The 24,005-nt window shown below is 44.9% G+C and overlaps 1 protein-coding gene across 1 annotated transcript in view; it reads right to left on the bottom strand.

Moving 5' to 3' along the window:
• Positions 1-6,258: 6,258 nt before the first annotated feature.
• The window catches only part of SCD5 (stearoyl-CoA desaturase 5), a 39,626-nt gene continuing 21,879 nt past the window's right edge, over positions 6,259-24,005 (bottom strand). The window contains exons 3-5 of the mRNA XM_030192140.1: positions 16,917-17,122; positions 12,163-12,395; positions 6,259-6,449 (exon numbers count right to left, since the gene is read on the bottom strand). Coding sequence (XP_030048000.1) covers positions 6,259-6,449; positions 12,163-12,395; positions 16,917-17,122 — 630 coding nt within the window. The remainder of the gene's footprint in view (positions 6,450-12,162; positions 12,396-16,916; positions 17,123-24,005) is intronic.

Below are 24,005 nucleotides of genomic sequence, written 5' to 3'. Positions count from 1 at the left end.
ATGTTCTCCTACTACAGAAAATATCTTTCTTCAAAGTGCTCCTGTGACAACAATGTAAGGCCTTTCTCAGCTCCCGCAGCTTACAACGGCTAACAGCTAACACAAATGACGTATATATAGACAGATACATCTGTATCTGTATATATCCCATTCATTCAGCATGCATTTTAACAAGCTAATTTTTTCAACACTATAAAATTCAAAGCTGTTTTATCATTTGCACTTTGCTCTGCAAGTAATGACCGTGTTGCATGCAGCTAAACAATAAAACAATAGTGAATAGTGCAATGATGTTCAGGTTTTAGGACCAAGAATTTAAAAAGAAGTGAACAGTGCATGCAGAACTAACAAAATGGCACATGCTCGAGTGGCTCCAACTCCATAGAGTATTACTCTCCTTATCCTCCTGGCATTTCAAATTGAAGCATTATTTGGTTTATCAATTATAATGTTTATAGAAACAGGTGGATCACCTAAGCATGTGTATGTAACATGTACACACATGCACACATATATACATACATTGCAACAGGCCAACATATATTTGTGTGTGTGCGTGTGTATGTATAAATAGATAATACACATACAAATTGCCTATTGCAATGTTATATATATACATATACATATACCCACACAAATGTTGGCATGTTGCACTGTATAACTGATAAATTGAAGCTTACTCACTAATATTAAGGACAGTGCGTGTTCATCTTTTTGTGGCCGTGACCCCATGATAGTGGCCAAATAAAATTGTGTGACCCCTCCCCCTGGAGGTGCAGAATAATGATGCACCTATGGAGAGTCAAACCTGATCGTGACCCCAAATGTGGGGTTTGTAGCCTATTAAGGGCTCCAACCCACAGTTTGGGAAGTTCTGATTTAGGGTATGCTTCAATGCTTCTGTGAGGACTCTCAATATCTTCAAGTTTCATCCCTTCCCTGTGCTTCAGCCTATCAGGTTAAGATGCTGTATAGAAAGGGAAAAAGGAAACATCAAGGACAGGCTGGTTCACTGTGAACTAGAAGTGATGGTGTTAGCTTCCCCCTCTAGCTGGCAGACTCTGTTCCCTTAAGCTGAGCGGGAGTCCTCAGCCTACAGTCCTGCCAGTGGGGGGTGCTGTTTCTCTATCACATTTTCAATAACAAGGGACAGACAAGCTCTGCAAGATGCCAGGGAATCTGCCTGTCCCTAGTGACTGAAAACACAATATTGAAGCACCGCCCCCTATTGGCAGCAACGCAATTGGAGGAACAGCACTGGCAGGAAGGGTGGGGCTTCTCGTGCTCTGACAGTATGAGGAGAGAGGAAGAGGCCAGCACAGCCAGCCAGCCAGATACTTTGCAAGACTTTTCCAGACTCTGTTTTGGAAGGGAGAAGACTGATCATAGGCCACACTCCAGAGAGGCATTTGGGACTAAATTCTGTATATGGCACCAAAAAATCAGCACAAAAAAAAAATGAGTGCTAAGAGCTATTCTATAAATGGCATTTCCAAGTTGGGAGCCATATTATAGAATAGCATTTGATTTTGGGATCCAGGCCCAATTTCGGATATGAAGCTTTCACCAACTGAAACCTGGCGTAAATCCTCACACCTAAATTATGTGCGGTTCTGCCTAATTCTATAACACTACACACAAATTCCAGGAATGCCCCTCCCATGGCCATGCCCCCTTTTTGGAACTGCGCATAAATATTTACGTGTACATATTTATAGAATACTGACTAACAGATGCACATATAAATTTTAATTATTGCCAATTAGCACCGATAATTGATTGTTAGCCTCCAGTTATCAGTGCTAATTGGTTCATACATTATGCAATTAAATTGCGTGCTCGAATTGGGTGCATGCCTAAATTTGTGCATGCAATTTTTAGAAAGACTGCAGGAGAAGGAATCCGGAGCACACCTGAAAGAGCAGAAAACTACAAATGGCATGGGTACACAGGTAACGATCCAAAAATGCTACCTGCACGATTCTTTCTCTGCCATGAACCTGCAGAGTATCGGCATTTCATTTGTGTTTCGAGATTCGGCAAGATTGCATTTTCCATTAACTGATTGATACATTTGAAGTTTGTGACCACTGCTAGATCCGTGACGCAGGCAGACTCACCAAAACACAGACTGCGTGGGGTCTGATAAATAAAATATTGAGTTGATGCCCTCACTCTTGAAGGCTCCTTGTTCTTTTTGTAGTTTTCCTCAATTTTTAGTGCCATATATAGAATTAGGGGGTTGGTGCAGAGTGCTAGAAGAAACTACTGTGCTACAGAATCACAGGAGGACAGTGGCGTTCCTAGGGGGGCGGACAACCGGGGCGGCGCCCCGCACCCCCCCAGTTGCACGCCGCTGGGGGGGTGCCGCAGCGTGCGCCTGCTCAGAGTTCCCTGACTTCGCGCGTTCGCTGCAGCTCCCTCTGACCCGGAACAGGAAGTAACCTATTCCAGGGCAGAGGGAGCTGCAGCGAACGCGCAAAGTCAGCTAACTCAGAGCAGGCGCGCGCCGCGGCACCCCCCAGCGGCGTGCACCCGGGGCAGACTGCCCCCACCGCCCCCCCCCCTTGGTACGCCACTGCAGGAGGACAACTGCAGTGTATCTCTGCCAGAGAGATAAGCCAGGAGGAAAACAGGCTGGAGAACCGCTTTGCTCACCCAGACTCATCAGAGCTGGGAGGTGTTGTAGACAAAGGAAAATTCAGCATACCCAAAGAAGGATCTCCTCCTTCCATCTACTGCATTGATTAGCAGAAGTACCAAGTGATTATTCTGCAAATTGTTAGGAGACAAAGAAGATCCTCAAGTACCAAGAAATGCAGTCAGAGACCAAGAAAATGTGGCAGAAAGATACCAAAATATTCCCCAAAGATTTGGGGGTTCTGGGCATACCTGGTTAGGTTGTCTATACGTATTACATCTTATAAGCCCCAGAGGAAACTTTCTTTGGCATGATTCAAGTACTATGTTGAGCGTTAGTAGTAAATTTTAAAGTTTGAGATCATACTCCACATGCCCTGGCATAAGAGTGGGTCTCAGTACTGACATGTTATGTGCAGAACTAACCCATTTGGAGACATTATCCTCAAGAGTAGCCAGTTTGGGAGGTACTTAAGAGTCAGAAATGGGGTTGGATAAGGAGACAGTCTACCCCCTTGCCAGCTCCAGTTCATAGACTTGACTCCCAAAGGAGGGAAGGAAAACAATACAGTAGCATTCAACTGGGGCCTCCAATGTTCTGGGAAAAAATCTCAGCTTGTGTGTGATTTTTTTTTCTTACATCACCTGGTTGCAAACCATCCTTTACCCAGCAGAACTCTCTTGTCTATTTCCACTATCGTGAACATTTGGCAGAAAAAGTATTGGGTTATCTCGACTGCAGTGTGTACAGTTGTAAAACCACTGATAATTAACTTTCTGTTCTACAGTTGTGATGTAGTATCTCATTCCTGTATCAGTATCTTTTGTGTGTCCCCACCCCCTTCCAGAAGAGTTCTTAATAGTATTTCGCATTAGTTTCTCTGTATGTGTTATCTTTTTTTTCTTTATAAGTGGTCATGTTTATTTTTTTTACCTTATTTTGGCTTAGTTTATTAGTGCTGTAGGCCACTTTGCTGTTTAAAAAAAAAAAAAGGTGGTCGATGAAACCCAAATAATGTAGGTTAATTCAATAGATTTAAAGTTTATTTATTTCTTTGCCCACACTAGTTAATATTTTCCACTAGTTTTTCCCCAGATTGTCTAGTAAATAATGCAGTTTTATTATTTAAAAAACTGCTTCAGTATAGTGATTTCTGAGATTCACCTGGGGGTCAAGCTAATATTTCAGGCAGAGTAGCCAAGTCACCAACCATCCTCCCAACTCCATCTAGCTGGACATATTGGGCCCAAGAGCTATATTTGTTTGTGTACTAAATTGTTTATCTATACAGTGGGGGAAATAAGTATTTGATCCCTTGCTGATTTTGTAAGTTTGCCCACTGACAAAGACATGAGCAGCCCATAATTGAAGGGTAGGTTATTGGTAACAGTGAGAGATAGCACATCACAAATTAAATCCGGAAAATCACATTGTGGAAAGTATATGAATTTATTTGCATTCTGCAGAGGGAAATAAGTATTTGATCCCCCACCAACCAGTAAGAGATCTGGCCCCTACAGACCAGGTAGATGCTCCAAATCAACTCGTTACCTGCATGACAGACAGCTGTCAGCAATGGTCACCTGTATGAAAGACACCTGTCCACAGACTCAGTGAATCAGTCAGACTCTAACCTCTACAAAATGGCCAAGAGCAAGGAGCTGTCTAAGGATGTCAGGGACAAGATCATACACCTGCACAAGGCTGGAATGGGCTACAAAACCATCAGTAAGACGCTGGGCGAGAAGGAGACAACTGTTGGTGCCATAGTAAGAAAATGGAAGAAGTACAAAATGACTGTCAATCGACAAAGATCTGGGGCTCCACGCAAAATCTCACCTCGTGGGGTATCCTTGATCATGAGGAAGGTTAGAAATCAGCCTACAACTACAAGGGGGGAACTTGTCAATGATCTCAAGGCAGCTGGGACCACTGTCACCACGAAAACCATTGGTAACACATTACGACATAACGGATTGCAATCCTGCAGTGCCCGCAAGGTCCCCCTGCTCCGGAAGGCACATGTGACGGCCCGTCTGAAGTTTGCCAGTGAACACCTGGATGATGCCGAGAGTGATTGGGAGAAGGTGCTGTGGTCAGATGAGACAAAAATTGAGCTCTTTGGCATGAACTCAACTCGCCGTGTTTGGAGGAAGAGAAATGCTGCCTATGACCCAAAGAACACCGTCCCCACTGTCAAGCATGGAGGTGGAAATGTTATGTTTTGGGGGTGTTTCTCTGCTAAGGGCACAGGACTACTTCACCGCATCAATGGGAGAATGGATGGGGCCATGTACCGTACAATTCTGAGTGACAACCTCCTTCCCTCCGCCAGGGCCTTAAAAATGGGTCGTGGCTGGGTCTTCCAGCACGACAATGACCCAAAACATACAGCCAAGGCAACAAAGGAGTGGCTCAGGAAGAAGCACATTAGGGTCATGGAGTGGCCTAGCCAGTCACCAGACCTTAATCCCATTGAAAACTTATGGAGGGAGCTGAAGATGCGAGTTGCCAAGCGACAGCCCAGAACTCTTAATGATTTAGAGATGATCTGCAAAGAGGAGTGGACCAAAATTCCTCCTGACATGTGTGCAAACCTCATCATCAACTACAGAAGACGTCTGACCGCTGTGCTTGCCAACAAGGGTTTTGCCACCAAGTATTAGGTCTTGTTTGCCAGAGGGATTAAATACTTATTTCCCTCTGCAGAATGCAAATAAATTCATATACTTTCCACAATGTGATTTTCCGGATTTAATTTGTGATGTGCTATCTCTCACTGTTACCAATAACCTACCCTTCAATTATGGGCTGCTCATGTCTTTGTCAGTGGGCAAACTTACAAAATCAGCAAGGGATCAAATACTTATTTCCCCCACTGTAGGTATTTTTGAAGCTTGATTAATAAGGTTGGAGGGGTTGAGATGGGTTGCTGTGTTGGGTTGGCAGAGGATGGTGATGGATGGTAGAGGGTTGAAAGAGAGCAGGGTTGTAATGTGGAAAGGACTGGGATAGTATGAAGATGGGGGGATGTTTGTACGAGTGGGCTTTTTTTAACTATGGGGTTATATTATTTGTATAGGTTTTTGATGTTTTATTGTGAAATTTAAATTTTGATCGTAACTCACTTCAGATGTCCTTTACATGAAGTGTGTAATGAAGTGGCATCAAATAATAAGCATGTATATTTTTATCTTGCTATACAACTTTAGAATGTATTTACAAAATAAGTTAGCATTCCACAATCATGATGGTGCATCAGATCCTCAATAATCAATGGTTTTGTTAATAAAATAAGACAAATCAAGTTCTGTCCACACCTTATATATTAGCCAGCTCCTCCAGGTTAATCTCCTGTACTGGCACGTTACAGTGTACATCAGATGCATCTTCTTTACAACTAATAAATTAAAGTCTTACCACATTTAACTCTGCAGCTAACAATTCTCTAACATTAACACATTTTACATAATCCATTCATTTTTGGATGTAAAATAGTTAATTCCCCAAAAAATAAATAAAGCTTTCTTGATTGACAAAATACTGAAATTCATACTGTACCCTACAGAGCAAACCATGTACAAGAGTGGAAATTTCCAGACAACTGCTGTGTATGTTTAATTACTGCCGTCCCCAGTCCTCTCTTTGCGGGACATGACCATCTGCCTGGGAGCCTGTTTGCGGTCGCTGGCCAGCCCTAGCAAACACATGAAGTCAATGAAGCATGTGGTCGGGTTGAATCTCAGACCAAACTCACTGGCTGAATAGTCGAATGGAAAGGTGTGATGAAAATTGTGGAAGCCTTCACCTGCAAGACAGAGAGAATTATGGTTAGTACATTTACAGGGCAATTTTCAAACTGCCCGCCTGGATGCAAATCTGCATGTACTATTCAACCGTTGTCCTTCCATCAATTTCCAAAGGGAAGGTACCACTATGATGTATTGTCACAGGTTCAAAGTATGCACAGACACTGCATCTTCCTGGAAAAGTGCACACAGGGGCCCTTTTACCATGCTGCAGTAGGGCTATCGTGCGAGTAGCGCGCAGCAAAACAGCAATACTGCCAGGCAACTCCCAGGTGCCCAGCAGTAGTTCTGAGTTTAACACGCTAGAAAATCATTTTTATTTTCTGGCGCAGGGGGTGGGGAGTAGGCATTCCTGGTGGTAATCGAGCAGAGCGTGAGACCTTACAACCTTTTAAGTAGGTGGCAGTAAGGGCTGAAGCAGTAAATGGCCACATGCTAATCTTGATAATAGAGCACGGCCATTAACGACTCATAAAAATGCCTTTTTTGCGTCACGGTATAAATTGGCCACTTGGTAAAAGGGCCCATAGTGATTTAAAGATGTCCTCCCACACCCTCCCCGATATCAGCTAGTGCTGAGTATCCAGATTCAGTGCTGACTGGCAGTGCTATCCAGTTAGTGGTGATATTCAAGCCAATGACCAGATAGTGATCCAGATAAGTTAGGATGGTCTTTTTTGCTGTTCTAACATTATTTTAAGTGGCCTATCATTTTTAATGATGATTTTTTTATGGTCTGCGTGTATTATTTTATTTATGCATGTATTTCTTATGTAATATTACGACTGCTTTGTATGTCAGATAAAATGGGATAGAAATTGTTTTTAACAACATAAAAATAAAGATAGCAAATTAACCCAAGCAAAAAAGGTGCAAATGCGTTACCACATGCTAAATGCATTAACACACGTGGAAGTGTATTTTCAAAGCACTTAAGACAAAGTTACATATATTTTCCATAGGTCCATTTTATATAATGAGACCTTGCATTAATGGTGACAAAATACATCTAGTTGTCTTATTTGCTTCAAACATGATGACGTGAAGGAAGAAAATAATCACCGGTCATTTTTAATACCTAAGGGACCCTTTTACTAAAGAGTTGCAGTGCAGCAACGGGCACCTCAATTGGTGGCGGTAAATGCTCTCCCCCCCCCCCCCCCCCCCCACTCATGGCCACACAGTAAGAATAATAATGTCTTTTTTAGGGGCTTTTTATATGCTGTGGTAAAACGGGCCCTGGTGCTTGGCAAAAACAGCCCCCTCTGCTACCGCAGTGCCCTTTTTACCACAGTTTGGTAAAAGGACCCCTAAATTCCTCCCCATCACTCCTTTTTTGGGCACACACAGAGTTGGAAGGAAAGAGCTGCGTTAATAGGAGAAAAGTGTGCTAGAGTAGCAGAAGAAGGGGATTTTTTGGCACACCATTCTCTTCTTATGCAGCATGAGTACTCAGCAAAACTAGCCAATGATTTGATGTCTTGAAAGTGAATATTGTGTTTTCAAGTTTTGCAGGAACTTTTAAGAAAAGTTATGTTCAAATAAATATTCAGCACTAGTCCAGTGGCAGTGCTGAATTCAGTTCCTGCGCTCCAGCTTGTACTCACTGGGAGCAGCTGGAGTTGAGAAAGTAGGGAGGGAACTGTGATCTGTGGCCCTTACATTGATGAGCAAGTTAGAAAAAAGGGAAGGTGATAGGAGCAATAAATATGCATCTGTGAGGGAAAGCTCATGGTGCCATAGCTGTTGAATCTTATATTTATTAGAATTAGATTAATAATACAGAAACTAGTTTGTAGATTGAGGAGAAAAAAAACAATATTTTGCTCACATTTCATGGTGGAAACAAGCTGTATGCTTAAATAATTCTAAAACAGTCAATGCCATCACCTGCAGAAAAAATTTCTACTGCCAAACACATGCATTTGAAGCTGGAAACTACAGGCCGGTAAGCCTCACTTCGGTTATTGGAAAAGTAATGGAAGCGATGCTGAAGGAAAGGATAGTGAATTTCCTGGAAGCCAATAAGTTGCAAGATCCGAGACAACATGGTTTTACTAAAGGTAAATCATGCTAAACGAATCTCATTGAATTCTTTGACTAGGTGACCGGAGAATTGAATCATGGACGTGCTATAGACGTAATCTACTTAGATTTCAGCAAAGCTTTTGACACGGTTCCCCACAGGAGGCTCTTGAATAAACTTGTTAGGCTGAAGATAGGACCCGACGTGGTGAACTGGATTAGGAACTGGTTGACGGACAGACGCCAGAGGGTGGTGGTTAATGGAATTCGCTCGGATGAGGGAAAGGTGAGTAGTGGAGTGCCTCAGGGATCAGTGCTGAGGCCGATTCTGTTCAATATATTTGTGAGTGACATTGCCGAAGGGTTAGAAGGTAAAGCTTGCCTTTTTGCGGATGATACTAAGATTTGTAACAGAGTGGACACCCCAGAGGGAGTGGAAAACATGAAAAAGGATCTGCAGAAGCTAGAAGAATGGTCTAAGTTTTGGCAATTAAAATTCAATGCGAAGAAATGCAAAGTGATGCACTTAGGGAGTAGAAATCCACAGGAGACGTATGTGTTAGGCGGTGAGAGTCTGATATGTACAGATGGGGAGAGGGATCTTGGGGTGATTGTATCTGAGGATCTGAGTTCCATGGTCCCCCCTCCCTCCCTCCCTCCCAGTTCCAGGCCCCCTTCCTCTGAATTTTAAAAGTCATCTATCTTACCTCGTCGGGGTTAGGGTGGCAGCAGCAGTAAAAAGCATGCAGGCTCAGCTCGGTGCTTAGTTGTTTTCCCTTCTCTCTCTCTCAGCTCTGGCCCCGCCCTTGTGGAAACAGGAAATGAGGGCGGGTGAACGAACTTCCGGTGGGTGAAATATTGGGGGTGCTCGAGCACCCACAGCACCCACAGAGTCGGCGCCTATGCTAAGGCTAACCCCAAATTTTCTATATAGCACCTTAACTTGTGAGAGCTAATTTAGCCGCATGGCCAAATTACGCGCACAATGTAATTGATTAACAAGCCAATCAGTACTGATAATTGGTATTTAACAACCAATTAGAGGCTTAGTAAACAGGGGGTTAATCCAAGTAGTACTCTCTCATTTAGATCATGTTGTTCAATGGAATAGAATATTAGAAAGATACCCAGGAGTTAAGCTTTGTAATGTTTTAAATACAGTGCAGGCCATCTTTTTTTTTTATAAGTTTACAATATATTACAAGACAATGATAACACATCGAAATGTATAGATTTGAAATATGATTACACATATTTATATAAGAAAAACAATCCTAATTATTTGTCCACAACAGATGGGTCCAAGATGAGGAAATCTAATTTTAAAGACAAGAAATAATTATATAAAAAATAAACTGGAAGAACGTCAAGACTCTGCAGCCTAGACAGTACACCTAAATTGGGGAAGTCATCACAGGAGTATCACGTATACCTTCCTTAGCAATGATAAAATCTCTTAATTTCACAGGACAAAAAAAAAGATAATTAACCTCATTTAAGAATATCAAACATCTACATGGGTATCTAAGCACAAAAGTTCCACCCAGTGAAAGGACTCTTGGCTTAAGTGCCAATATCTCCCTTCTCCTGGACTGAGGTTCTTTAGCAAAATCCGGAAAAATACGAACTTTCTCGCCCATAAAATTAATATTCATTTTTCTGAAATAAGACCGCAAGATAAAACTTTTATCCGAGTCCAAAGCAAATGTCACAAGCAATGTAGCTCGATCTGAAATTTCAGACTGCTCTAGAAAATCATTCAGATTATCTTGAGGAGTTTCTGGTTCAATAGTAGTAACTGGAGATTTTTTAATATACTGCGTTTTAGTCACCATAGGGTGGCTTTCAACAGGAATATCCAGAACTTCCAAAAAATATTTTTTCAATAATTCAGTTGATGTAATAAATGCAGAAATAGGAAAATTAAGTATTCGAAGATTATTTCTTCTATTCTGGTTTTCTATATACTCCAATTTCCTAGCTTGGATTTTGTTCTCTTTTATGGTAGCCACCACTGTTGTTTGAATAGACTGTAATCTAGAATCAACATTTGAAAATTTTTCTTGATGAATATCCAGTCTAGTGGTGTGCTGCTCAGATTTTTCCTTCAATTGTCTTATTTCAGTCTGAGTAGCATTAAACATACGTTGAAGGGATATATTCAGCCCCTGTATGGCCTCCCAAATCACATCCATAGTGATTACTGCAGGTTTTTCGACACCACCTCCTCCTAACCCAGAAAACAACGTTTCATGGGTTAAGGCTAGGGGAAAATATCCCCCTAATGCTGTATTTGTACCTGGAGTAGAGGCCTGGACTGGACCTCCTACCGCCGATGTTAGGTCGACCTCATCGGACGCCTGTTCCAGCAGCGCAACCTCCCGTCCGCCTCTGCTTCCAGGTTGTGGCGGGGTCAATCCTGCAAGAGGGCTAAGAGTAGCGCCCTCGGTACTGTGCTCCGTAGCTGCCACTTCGGAGATTCTAGAAGCAGTTTCTATCGGTCCCGGTGGACAGATTCCAAATGTTTCCAGCGTGGGTTGCACCAAGGCGGGACCAGAAACAGCGCTCGAGGAGGTAGGAGCTACTGTTTTACCTTTCCTCTTCCCCATTTCTCATGGGGAGCGCTCCTTGGGGCGAACTCAAAACAGGAAATCACCAGAGCTCTCGTTCACACATCCAGTGCAGCAGCCATCTTGGACCGCCCAGTGCAGGCCATCTTAAAAGAAACACGGGCCTGAACTGGCAGCCAATGCAATTTAGCTAGTAATGGAGTACCTTTCAAATTTAGGAACTTTAAAAATCATTTTGAGCGGAGGAGTGGCCTAGTGGTTAGGGTGGTGGACTTTGATCCTAGGGAACTGAGGAACTGAGTTTGATTCCCACTTCAGGCACAGGCAGCTCCTTGTGACTCTGGGCAAGTCACTTAACCCTCCATTGCCCCATGTAAGCCGCGGGATACAAATGTAACAAAAATAAAATAAATTTTGGAGGTTGCATTCTAATAATGTTGTAACCTTTTCAATAATCACAGGATACTATAAACTACAGTGATCCAGATAAGGTAGAATAACAGTTGTACTAGAAATTTCCACCAACTCCAGACTCCTTTCCTTCCATCCTGCTGTGTCGTACACCTGGAATAGACTTCCTGAGTCAGTAAATCAGGTTCCACCTCTGGCCATACTTAAAGTCAAGCTAAAAGTGCACCTTTTTTAAGCTTGTTTTAAATTCTTAACCCCTTATTCACCTATTCAATACCCATGTTGTTTTAATCATTCCCATAATAAATGAAACTCTCTAATCCTTTATTTGTCCTGTTTGCCTCTCCTGAATATATTGTAAGCTCTGTTGAGCAGGGCCTGTCTCTTATGTCTTTGTGTACAGTGTTGCATACATCTTGTACACAAGATGTATAGAAATGATTAATAGTAGAATGATCTTATACAGCAGTGTGGTCTTTAAAAAAAACCTTTCTAAATAGGGCTTTAATTTGGGGCTCCATTGTTAAAGATGTATCTAAAATCACCCCAAGAACTCTCCTTTCAATTCTAATAGTAGTGCCTGACAGCACTGATAGTGTGGTGGGAACTATACCTTTTGAATTACCAGACCACAAAAATTGTGTTTGAATGAACCGCTCAGGTCTTTATACGCCATCATCTTCTATGTTACTATTTAAGTACTCACCAATAGCTCCAAAAGTGACAAAGGTGTTCTCGCGGGGGTTAATGTTCTTGTCATACGGTCGATTGCCATACAGATGAGCAGCACTGTTGACCAGCCAGGCGACGTTCAAGGAGGTGGTGTAACGAAGGATGGTTGCTAGGAAATATGAATTCCACAAGGTCTCCCCCCAGAAGTACCAGGGCAGGAGAGTAGGGACCAAAAAGCACATGATCAGTACTGAAGTCTTATAGTACCTACAAGGAAACAAGCAATATAGGAACAGACAAATAGATGAAAGAAAATACAAAGTACTGACAACTCATAACAATTCTAGCAAATCTTTTCCAGTCACAGAACAGGATTTCTTATTTAAAAAGGTAATCAATAGAAATAAAACAAAATAAAACATGAAAAAGAAAATAAGGTGATACCTTTTTTTATTGGACATAACTTGATTAGCTTTCAAAGGTTGCCCTTCTTCATCCGAGGCTACATGATAGACCTTATTGACCTACCAACCAGAAACAGATCCAGATCATCTCGTACATACCTAAACCTCCACTACCCAACTTGCAAAGGACTCAAATACAAAACAACCTACGCATCAAGTTTCTCCTACATAAGCGCACAATTATGGAACGCACTCCCAAAAGCTGTGAAAACAATCCACGACCATCTAAACTTCAGAAAATCACTAAAAACCAACCTCTTCAAAAGGGCCTACCCTCCAGATCCAACGTAAATCCCCCCATCTGGCCACACAACTAAACCAATGATCATACTGGACAATATACAACCTCCCTCCCTTCAACCCTAATGGAGCCTGGAATACACCTACCTACTCGAACACAACCATGTATCTGCTCTCTACTGGATTTGGCAAACGCCATTACGGTACTGTGTAAGCCACATTGAGCCTGCAAATAGGTGGGAAAATGTGGGGTACAAATGCAACAAATAAATAAATGTCAGTTTTAATGATGTGCTGTAGGTAAATGCCTAAAGAACAAATGAGCAAATTCTTTCAGTTTGGCCTGATCTAGGTCCATTTTCTTTTCCCACTAGTAAAAAAGGCCCGTTTCTGTCAGAAATGAAACGGGCGCTAGCAAGGTTTTCCTTGGAGTGTATGTTTGAGGGAGAGTGTGTGTGTCAGAGAGAGAATGAGAGAGAGAGAGACAGAGTGTGTGTGTGTGTGTGTGTGTGTTTGTGTGAGAGAGAGAGTGTGTGAGAGATAGAGTGTCTGTGTGTGTGAGACTGTGTGTGTGTGACAGAGAGATAGAGTGTGATAGAGTGTGTCAGAGAAAGTGTATGTGAGAGACAGAGAGTGAGTGAGTGTGTGCCCCACCCCCCCTCTCAGGACCCCCATCCCCCCTTTATGGTCTGAGGACCCCCTTCCACCCCCACCTCTCTGGTCTCAGGACCCCCCTCACCAGGACCAGCCCTAGGGTTTCTAGCGCCCTCCTGCAGTCTATTAGTCGGTGCCCCTACCCATCCAGAGGCGGGATCACTATGGCTCCGCCCCCACAGTAGACACACCCCTTTTACCAGCATGGCATCATTGAAAATATTACACCAGTATAGAAGAAAAATAACTTAGCACACAGACCAGGAATTAGGAGAACAGACAGTCTTGCCAACTCTGAAAAAAAATGTGTTATCAAAATTTCAGAATCTAACAAACAGATCCCTAATCAGACACTTGGCCTTGCAGTCACACATGTAGAACAGAGATAGCCCCTCTTCAAATTCTTCAAAAATTAACCTGAAATCCTAAGAAGTTAGACTCTGCATGCAGCACAATAGCCTTCCCATCGAGCACAGCTTAGGATCTAGCTAGGACAGACTTAATCAGCATAAACTAACATATTCTACAATCTGAGTTGGACAGACTAACAGGAGTTACTGAAGTGGGAATGAGAGATAGGTGATGGTTAGGAATTGAAAGCAGGCATCTAGCCCTCCTGTCCTGTGAGTTGCTGTGTTGGGGTGGGGTGGAAAAGGGTGGGTCAGGTGCAGCACTAAACAGCAGTCTCTGACACAACAAGGGTCCAGGCTCTGCTGTGCTGTCTCTGTCTGAGCCCTCTCTGGGCAGAGGACAGAGGTTAGCTGAGCTCCCACAAGTTATTTCAGAGCCAGATTCAGTTGGAGCAGTGAAGTCCTCTGTACAAACACAAGGAGGATATTTCTCTGCTTGGGAGGGGGGAGGGGACGGGACAGAGAGCTGACAGCTTTGGAGCCAGACTGAGATGAGCAGCAGAGATTAGATACTCAGCAGAGCTTGATTGCTTGCAAAGTGACGCCCTTGAAGGCAGACGCCCTCCTGCAGTGCTTACCCTGCTTACCGGGTTTGACCGGCCCTGCCCCTCACCCCCTCTTCATCCACAGGAATGAAAAAAATAATGTCTCAATGAAATTTTTAAAAATCACAATATTAATTATTTGTAATCCACTTATCTCATACTGCCTTCTTCTCTTGAGGGGTGGTGAATCAAGCAACTAGTAAATCCCTACAGGGAATCCCTGTTTTGCCAAAGTTGCATCAGGGGCAATCATCCTATGTCATGACTACTCTTTCTTCAAAATTGTCAGGGCAACTGACATCAAACGCCAACTCCAAAATATTTAAACAGTAAGCTTCGTCCACCCATATAGAGGACAGCCAATCTCATTATAATGTTGAAAAATGAGCCACCATAAAAATAATGTTGCCATAAATAGGTTTGCCACTGTAGGGGCAAATGATGTCCACATGTCTGCTCTCTATACACCAGTATACCTCAGGATGAGGCACTGGAAATACTGTTTAATGCTGCAGGAGAACGTTTATGTCCACATTTGATTCCATCTGACTTTTTGTGACAGTTAGGCAATATAGCCAAGGGTTCTAATTTTTTCCTTTTTGATAATCAATTCTACCAACAGACATCTGGTATTGCAATGAGGGCGTCATTTGCCCCTGCAGTGGCAAACCTATTTATGGCAGCATTTGAGAAAAAATGGATTTATTCTTCTAACTATGCCCTCTCAGGTGGGGAGAGAGGGAGGGGGATCGGAAAGGAGGACTGCTTCTATGCCTCTGGGGGCGGGGAATCGGGGGAGCCGAGGGTATCTGAATTCTTTATGGGGGCTCCAGGGTGATATTCTGCCAGGACCCGCATAAGTGGTTTATACGGGTCCCAGTTTTGTACAATAAACAAGTAGTTGGTGCAGCAATGGCATGATATCTTCATTAGCTTCAGAACTTCTAGTACAAGAAGGGTGCTGGGTAGACTTCTACAGTCTGTGCCCTGAGAATGGGAAGGACAAATCAAACTCAGGTATACATATAAAGTATCACATACCATGTAAAATGAGTTTTTCTTGTTGGGCAGACTGGATGGACCGTACAAGATTTTATCTGCCGACATTTACTATGTTAAAGGTCTATAGCAAAAATATAGTTTAGCTTTATAGTATTGTTTGTATATAAGTACATATTGCCCTGGTTTGCTAGTATTCTGTACAGGAAAATAGATACCTCTTTTCTTTAGAATTATCCTTAATTACAGATGTGTAACTAATACTACCTACAGCACTGCAAAGCAAAAAAAAAAAAAAAAAAAATCACAATGCAAAATAGTTGTGCCCCACTGTATATCCATGGGGAAGCAGTTTGCACTGGCCCTGCTTGCTATATAAACTCCAACAACATGCTTTTAGGTGTACTTTACAAATATGCACTGGGAGCCCAACTAGCTCCTTCCAGCATATCATTTAATTTAATTTGGGAATTTATAGTTTACTTAATCCAAAGACATGAATCAAGGCAGATTACAAGCAAAAAATTCATATAATTAAAACCAAGAAACCTGGGATGCCCGTTCTGTCTGTCTCACAGTGAAACGCAGAAAATGGTTTCGGTTGGTTTTGGGAGCCTTTTTGTACAGCACCTCTCTACTCAAATACAAAGCCTGCTCCTTAATACCCTACCTCCGTGACACTCGAAGTGGCGTTCCTGTTTTCCCCAGTTTTGCTTTACCTCTTTCGTTTATTCTCACAGGGGTGAGGGGTGGGATGTATCTGGAATATGGGAGAAGTTTGGTTGGATCCTGATAGGTGGGAGGCTGCTAGGAATGTTCCTTATCTTTCTGTGGGAAGGAGAGAATCGGAAGAACTAGAACTCTCTCTTCCCATTTATAGCTGTTATGCCTCGATTGAGAGAGATTCCTGAGGGGAAGGGTTTAGAAATGGGATTTTGGGGGGGATGGGAGGGGTAATTTTCTTACTTATACCTTTTTAGCCATTTGGTGTTTGCTTGTTTCTTTGGTGTTCAGGTTGTCATCACCAACAGATGCTTTAAACTAGAATAGTGGGTAGGGAGGGGGGATAATACTGTAAAAAAAAAGTGTGATGACAGTTTATAAGATGCTCTTCTTTTCTTTATGTATGTTCTGCGATTGGATTCTTTGTATACTCCTATTGTTGGACTTGTGGAGGAGTGGCCTAGTTGTTAGGGTGGTGGACTTTGGTCCTGGGGAACTGAGGAACTGAGTTCGATTCCCAGCACAGGCAGTTCCTTGTGACTCTGGGCAAGTCACTTAACCCTCCATTGCCCCATGTAAGCCACATTGAGCCTGCCATGAGTGGGAAAGCACGGGGTACAAATGTAACAATAATAATAACAGATCCAAGGAAGCAAAATAACACTCAGTACAAACAATACAAAACCTAAAATTAGGGTACAAGATAAAATAAAGGTACAGCAACTGAGAAACCAAGTAAGACCAATCACTTACTTTCTTTGAAACCGAACGACAGAATCTTGCATGAGGTCATGTAAATCAAGCTTCCCTCCTTTCTCAATGACATCCCGATGCTTTCGCACAAAGAGCCAGCCAATGTGGGCAAAGAAGAAGCCACGACTAGCATTGTGGGGGTCTGCATCCGTCTCTGAAAACTTGTGATGTGCCCGATGGTCTCGAGCCCACTCAAAAATGTCATTCTGCACAGAAAAATGTGATTCAGATAAGACAACTGGCAACAGCATAACCAATTATATAACAGTTCTGTGCAGACAGGCTAGTGAAGTCACGTTGCCTGATAACTACACCCCCCCCCCCCCCCACACACACACACACACACAATGCAACGCTCATGTGACTCTGCAGTGAGAATGACAGAAAAAGTGTCACACCCACCCCAGAGCCACATTACAATCAGGGAAAGGCTGTCAGAGGATAGAACACTCCCCGCCTGGTATCGCTAGATACCACTATTACTATTACCACACTTGATCAAAATTAATAACATGTAAAGTCCATTCTTTGCATTCAGGTTATCCGCCAGCTGTAGGGTCATCTTCTTCAGCATACAGGAACTGAAACAAGAGACAAACAGCAACAATACTAAACACAAAAGAGAGAGAGAGAGAAAGTCTTTGAGTCTCTGGTCTTCCTAGGTAGATGATGACTCGCTGTGCTCATGCCTCTTCATGCGGCACGAGGAGCACGATTTCAGTGATGGGTCTGCAGAAAGTCTTTGCTATTCCTTGTTTCACAGTTCTGACTTCCACTTTTCTGACTCTTCCATCATCACTGGGGATGGTTTTGGTGACTAATGCCAGGGGCCAATCATTGTGTTGAGTCTGGTTGCCTTCATGGATGTTGGTCTTACTGGTCTGCCATTTACTGCGGATCTTTAAGGTCGGGAGGTACTCTCGCTTCCAGTGGCTTCAGAAGGTGTTGGCAAGACTTTGGACTTGTCTCCACTGCCGTCTACACAGATCTTTCTCATCAAAGTCTCTGGGCGGATTTGGTGGTACACCTATCTTTTGTGTTAAGAGCGTGGCTGGAGTCAAGATCAAAGGTGACTTTGGATCAGAGGACACTGGAATTAGAGGTCTTGCACTGATAATGGCAGACACCTCTGCCAGGAATGTGGTCAGAACCTCATGGGCGAGGCGGTTAGCCCCTTTTTCTGATAGCATACAATCAAGGATGTGGTGAGCGAGCCCAATCATGCGCTCCCAAACTCCTCCCCCATATGTGAAGCATGGGGAGGGTTGAATATCCACGTGCAGAGGTGGACATTCAGGTACTTTCCGACTGACGAATCGTTAATCTTCTCTGAGTTCAATTCTTCTACACATGCGGCTGTTTCCTTTCCTAGCCCACGTGGCATCATATACATCTCTTGCTTAGGAGTAAGCTTCATACTTGCTATGGCATCCTTGGAATTGGATTTCCACGCCCTGTGGTGCTCAGGGCAGTCAGCTCTGCACTCCCCAGGTCTTTGCTGGTCAGATTGTCTGCTGGCTCATCTCTTGCTGTGGCTTCGTCAAGTAGCTGACGTCACTGCTGGTTGGTTGACTTGGGCTCCTCTGAAGCCTGATGAGGAGTGTGGCTGTCCAGCTCCCTCTGGTTTAGGCCAGGGGAGTTCAGCCGATATCCTGCTTGAGAGCGACTGCTCCGGTCTCTTTTGCCTTCACCCTGTGTGAAGGCTCAGACTCTGTGATGAGCTTTCTTGCTCAGGTCTCTCCTGCCCCCACCCTGTGTGAAGGCTCAGACTCTGTGATGAGCGTTCTTGCTCGGGTCTCTCCTGCCCCCACCCTGTGTGAAGGCTCAGACTCTGCGATGAGCGTTCTTGCTCGGGTCTCTTTTGCCCCCACCCTGTGTGAAGGCTCAGACTCTGTAGCTGAAATGGAGCATCTCCATTAGCGCGTTTTTCTGGAGCAAGTGCCAGTGGTAGTGCATCCGTGTGCGTACATGTGTGTGGTTTCTGAGGGTGGTATACCCCAAAGATAGGTAGGTACCAGTACTCTTCGTTCTCTTTCAATGGTGAGGCCAGCTCTGCGTGACCGTTGATGAGCATGTTTTGCATGAAGGTTATGAAATGCTGCCTCATCTCTGGTTTCCGCCTCAAGGTTTTCCTCAACGAGAAAAGTCGGGAGAGAGCATAGCTTCTGTTGTTTGGGAGTCAAAACCTGGGCTTATGGAATGGGAGGGGTGCTACCCCGCTGTTTGACTCATCTTTTCTGAGCTCTTGGTTCATAATGTTCAAGAATTCTTTATCTTCTATGGAGAAAGCAGGTTTGTCATCATCTTTGGTGGTCTGGAACACTGAGCTTCCTAAATGTTCTCCTAAATCTGCTGCGGAGATGGTTTTATAAAGTGTTGAGACAACGCTCCGCTCTTTGTGAACAGGAGCCTCTTTGGTAGTTAGGTGGTTGTTACATGACTCAAACAGTGAAGTGCGCCCGTTTTCTATGAACAGCACATTGACATTGGCCTTTCTCGATTGGTTGAGGCAGACTTTGCTCACGATTGTCCAACCCAGATCGAGACGCTGTGCATAAGAAGCACCACGTGGACCCTTGCACGATTCATGGATCTCCAGGAGTTCTGGTGTGTCTCGGCCCAGCAAGAGTAAGATCTCAGCATCTGGATCCAAAGGTGCAAGTTGATTGGCTATGGGCCTCAGATGGGGGTGTTTCCAAGCAACCTCTAGTGTAGGAATCTCATCCTTATCATCTGGAATCTGGTCACATTCAATTATTGCAGGTAATTGTGACTTGATGCTTCCATCCATTGCTTCTATCACAAAGCCGCTTGCTACTCTCCCCGACATTTGTGCAACTCCTGCACAAGTTTTGATGCTATATGCGGAGTAGTCTTGCTGGATCTCAAACAGGTCGTAAAACTCTGACCTTGCAAGGGACCGGTTGCTCTGCTTGTCTATGACGACATACATTTTGATTGCCTTCTCAGGCCGCCCTTTAGGATTCACTTTGGCCAGGCTTATCTTGGTGCAGGATCTACCTTCACGGCGTTTCCCACACACTTTTGTGCATTTCAGAGTGACTTGGAGTGTCGGTGTACTTCCCTCTTCCTTCTCCCCACCATGATTCATCTCGGGATTAGGACGCGACTTTGCCCCTTCTGGGTGTAGGGCATAAACGCTACCACACTCTGTGCACTGGACAGGTACTCTGCAGTCTCTGGCGAGATGGTCTGTGGAAGAACAACACCTGTAAGAGAATCTAAACCTTTTTAGTAACTCTTTACGCTCCCTCAAATGTTTCCCTATGAATCCTTGGCACTTTCTGAGAGGGTGAGGTGCTCTGTGTATAGGGCACTGTTTTTTGGGTTCCCCTACATTCTCTGTGGTGGAAGAAGAATCAGTCAGTGTAGACACTGAGGATGACACTTCTGTCTTATGTACAGATATAGGTTTTTTGTATAGTTTAACTGGTCTCCCTTCCAGGAACTGACTTGATTCAGGTGGCTCAACCATGAACCAAGGATTATTTCTTCTTTTAGCTATGTCTCTAATTAACCTTGTGAAGACGTTAAAAGGAGGATATTTCCCTTGATTATCTTGCTTGTATTGAGTGCCAACTACTAACCACTTCTCCCTTATGTCGTCTGGTAGCTTTACTAAGATGCTCTTGGTGCCCCAAGGGGTGTCTAGCTGGCTGAGGTTTGGAAAACTGTTCTCGGCCTTGACTGCTTCCAGCTTGTGAAGGAGGGTTCCTAGCTCTTGCAGCTTGTAGTTATCTTTGCCTGATATCTGGATGCCTGGAATCTATCCAGCCTGTTGAACAGTGAATTTTCTATGGCTTCTGGGCTGCTGTAGTACTCTTTGAGGCTTTCCCACATCTCTTTTAACCCCTTTGAAGGGTCATTCAAATATGAATGCTTCAACTCCTCTACTCATACAGCTGTTTCTTTCCCCAGCCGGTGTAGCATCATGTTCATCTCTTGTTTGGGTGTAAGCCTCATGCCCTTGATGGTGTCCTTGAAGTCTGATTTCCACGCCCTGTAATGCTCAGGCCGGCTGTTGAACTGAGTAAGCCCTGAGGCCCCCCCCCCCCCCAGGTCCTTGCACACTAGATACCTTACTAGCTCATCCCTTGTTGAGGTTTCAGGTTGATCAGTTGAAGCCGCTGAGGGCTGGCTTGCCCTGTCTTCTGAGGGGATAGACGTGAAATACGACCACCTTGCTGGTTCTTGCTTGCATGAAGAGTGAATAGCTGGTGTTCCTCTGGGAGATGGTGACTCAAATTCTCCTTGCCTCCGGTTACCATGTGGCTCTGCAGCTTGTGGCTGCAGTGAGGCATCTGCTTCGTTAACCACTCTCAGGACATGAGCGGTAGATAGTGCGTCAGAGCGTGTAAGAGCATGTAAGTTGGTGGGAGGAAAGCTGGCTATCATGCCATATTGTACCTTGAGCTTTCTTTCCTCAGGTGGTATTCCCACCGATAAAGATGGTTTTGACTCCTCAGAATCTGAGGACTCCCCTGAATCCAACTGTTTCAATGCCCTGGTAAATTGTGGAGAGTGTGTCAACACATAATCATTGGTTCTTAGGGCAGGATCTTCGGAGACAAAGTAGCTAAGTCGTTTGTTTTCATCATTCTGCCCCACAATGCAATGCTCGTGTGACTCTGCAATGAGAATGACAGAAAAAGTGTCACACCCACCCCAGAGCCACATTACAATCGGGGGGGGGGGGGCAGGGGAGAGAAGAGAATCGCTGGGTATGGATGGATAGAGGGGGGCAGGGGAGAGAAGAGAATTGCTGGGTATGGATGGATAGAGGGGTTAGGGGAGAGAAGAGAATTGCTGGATATGGATGGATGGAGGAAGGGCAGGGGAGAGAAGAGAATTGCTGGATATGGATGGATGGAGGGAGGGCAGGGGAGAGAAGAGAGTTGCTGGACATGGGTGGATGGAGGGGAGGGGAGAGGAGAGTTGCTGGACATGGCTGGATGGAGGGGAGGGCAGGGAGCGAAGGGTTGCTGGACAAGGATTGATGGAGGGCAGGGGAGAGGAGGGTTGCTGGACATGGATGGAGGAGAGGGAAGGGAGAGAGAAGAAATGCTGGACATGGATGGAGAGGAGGGAAGAGTGAGGAAGGAGATGAGATGAGGGAAAAGGAAGGGAGGAGAAAAACTGCACATGGATGAAGAAAATAGGCAGAAGCTGGATCCACTGGACAGCCAAGTCTGCAGAGGACCCAGCTTTTACTTACAGATGTAGGGCAAGAAATGAAGAAGAAAGGCGGAAAGTAAAGAAATACATGGAAAGGAAGCCCTGGAAATGGAGTTAAGAGGACAGATAGCAGCAGAATCAGATACTGGGCTAGCATGATCAGAAAAACAAAGTCACCAGACAACAAAGTGTTTGGAATATGTCCACTTTGAGAATCAGGTGCTCAGCATTAAAAGTTTATATTTATTTACTTATTTATGGCATTTTATCCCACATTAAACATGAATTAGATTGGAACCTGGGATCATTTAATTTTTTTTTGTGAAGAGAGTAATGCATTGTCCCCCTCCCCCCCCCCCCCCCCCCCAGGCTCTCTCCCCGGCTATAGCCAGCTCTGCAATTTAGTGGGGGTGCAGAGGTGGACGAGGGGCGCAGAGGTGGACTGGGGAGAGAGACTGTTGTTAAACATGGACCAGCACACCACTGCCCAAAGGTAAATCTTAAGTGTGGTTAAACAGCAAGGCCTCTGTGGATAGGGCCAGAGTTTGCGGGGACGGGAAGGGACAAACTTTGTCCCAGTGGCGTAGCCAGACTGCCAATTTTGGGTGGGCCTGACCCCAAAGTGGGTGGGCACAAAATTTTCTCTCTACCCCTCTCCCCCAGCAAAATTTAGTCACACTAATCAGATGCATTTGTCACACAGGGTAAAGTGCTGCTTTTCAGTGCATCAGATTTCAGACAATTTATTTAATAGCCTAACACCTTTTTCAGTGAGCTTTCAGAGGCCAAAACCTCCTGCCTCAGGTCAGTATAATGCTGTTACGGTATCCTCTCCTGACCTAAGGAAGGAAGTATTGGTCTCTGAAACTTTATTAACACAGGTGTCCTGTTTCTGCTATAGGTGAGCCCTTAGGTTCCCTGAGGCCCCGCAAGACCTCAGAGGACAGCCGCGCACCCCGAATCTTCACCCGCAGCGACCGCCGTTCACCAGGGGTTGAGCCCCCAGCTGCAGGCGGCCAGCAGGACTGCTGGAACCGTGGGGTGACGGCCGGCCTGGCTGGTAGTCAGCAACTCAGTCTCTAAAGGGCAGCTAGCAAGGACAGCTAGCACTGAAGAGGGACACAGTCTCTGAAGACAGCTAGCAAGGGCGGCTAGCACTGGAAAGGAACACAGTCTCTGAAGACGGCTAGCAAGGGCGGCTAGCACTGAAAAGGAAACACAGTCTCTGAAGACGGCTAGCAAGGCGGCTAGCACTGAAAAGGAACACAGTCTCTGAAGACAGCTAGCAAGGACGGCTAGCACTGATGATGGACCCAGTCTCTGAAGGTGGCTAGCAAGGACGGCTAGCACTGAAGATGGACCCAGTCTCTGAAGGTGGCTAGCAAGGACGGCTAGCACTGAAGATGGACCCAGTCTCTGAAGGTGGCTAGCAAGGACGGCTAGCATTGAAGATGGACCCAGTCTCTGAAGGTGGCTAGCAAGGACGGCTAGCACTGAAGATGAACACAGTCTCCGAAGAGCAACACTCCGAGATCCACTGTGTCGGCTTCTGACATCTGAAACGGAAGCACTGGACCCTTCCAGTTCCGTTGTTTAAATCTCCCGCCAGTCCGTCCCTTCCCTGGAAGAGGAGCCAATCCCCCCGGCCCTGGCAGGCAAGGAGCGCCTGGATTGGCCAGCCTACCTTGCAGGCGGAGTCTCAACTTCGACACGCCAATCCGGCGCGAGTAGGCGGAGCTTCCTCGCTGGTCCGCTCCGGGCCAGGGAGACGTCGACGCCGGCACCGCCATCTTGGCCGGCGTGCTCCCTTCTCCGAGGCCGGCGTTCACTCCAGCGGGTCGCCGGCCTCGGGCCGACCCGCGGCAGCGCTGGCTCCGTCGGCGGCTCATCTCT

Source organism: Microcaecilia unicolor, chromosome 2, assembly GCF_901765095.1.
Source record: "Microcaecilia unicolor chromosome 2, aMicUni1.1, whole genome shotgun sequence".
In the NCBI taxonomy this organism is placed as follows: domain Eukaryota; kingdom Metazoa; phylum Chordata; class Amphibia; order Gymnophiona; family Siphonopidae; genus Microcaecilia; species Microcaecilia unicolor.
The sequence above is the reverse complement of the archived record's forward strand: the minus strand, read 5'-3'. Positions and strand labels throughout refer to the sequence as shown.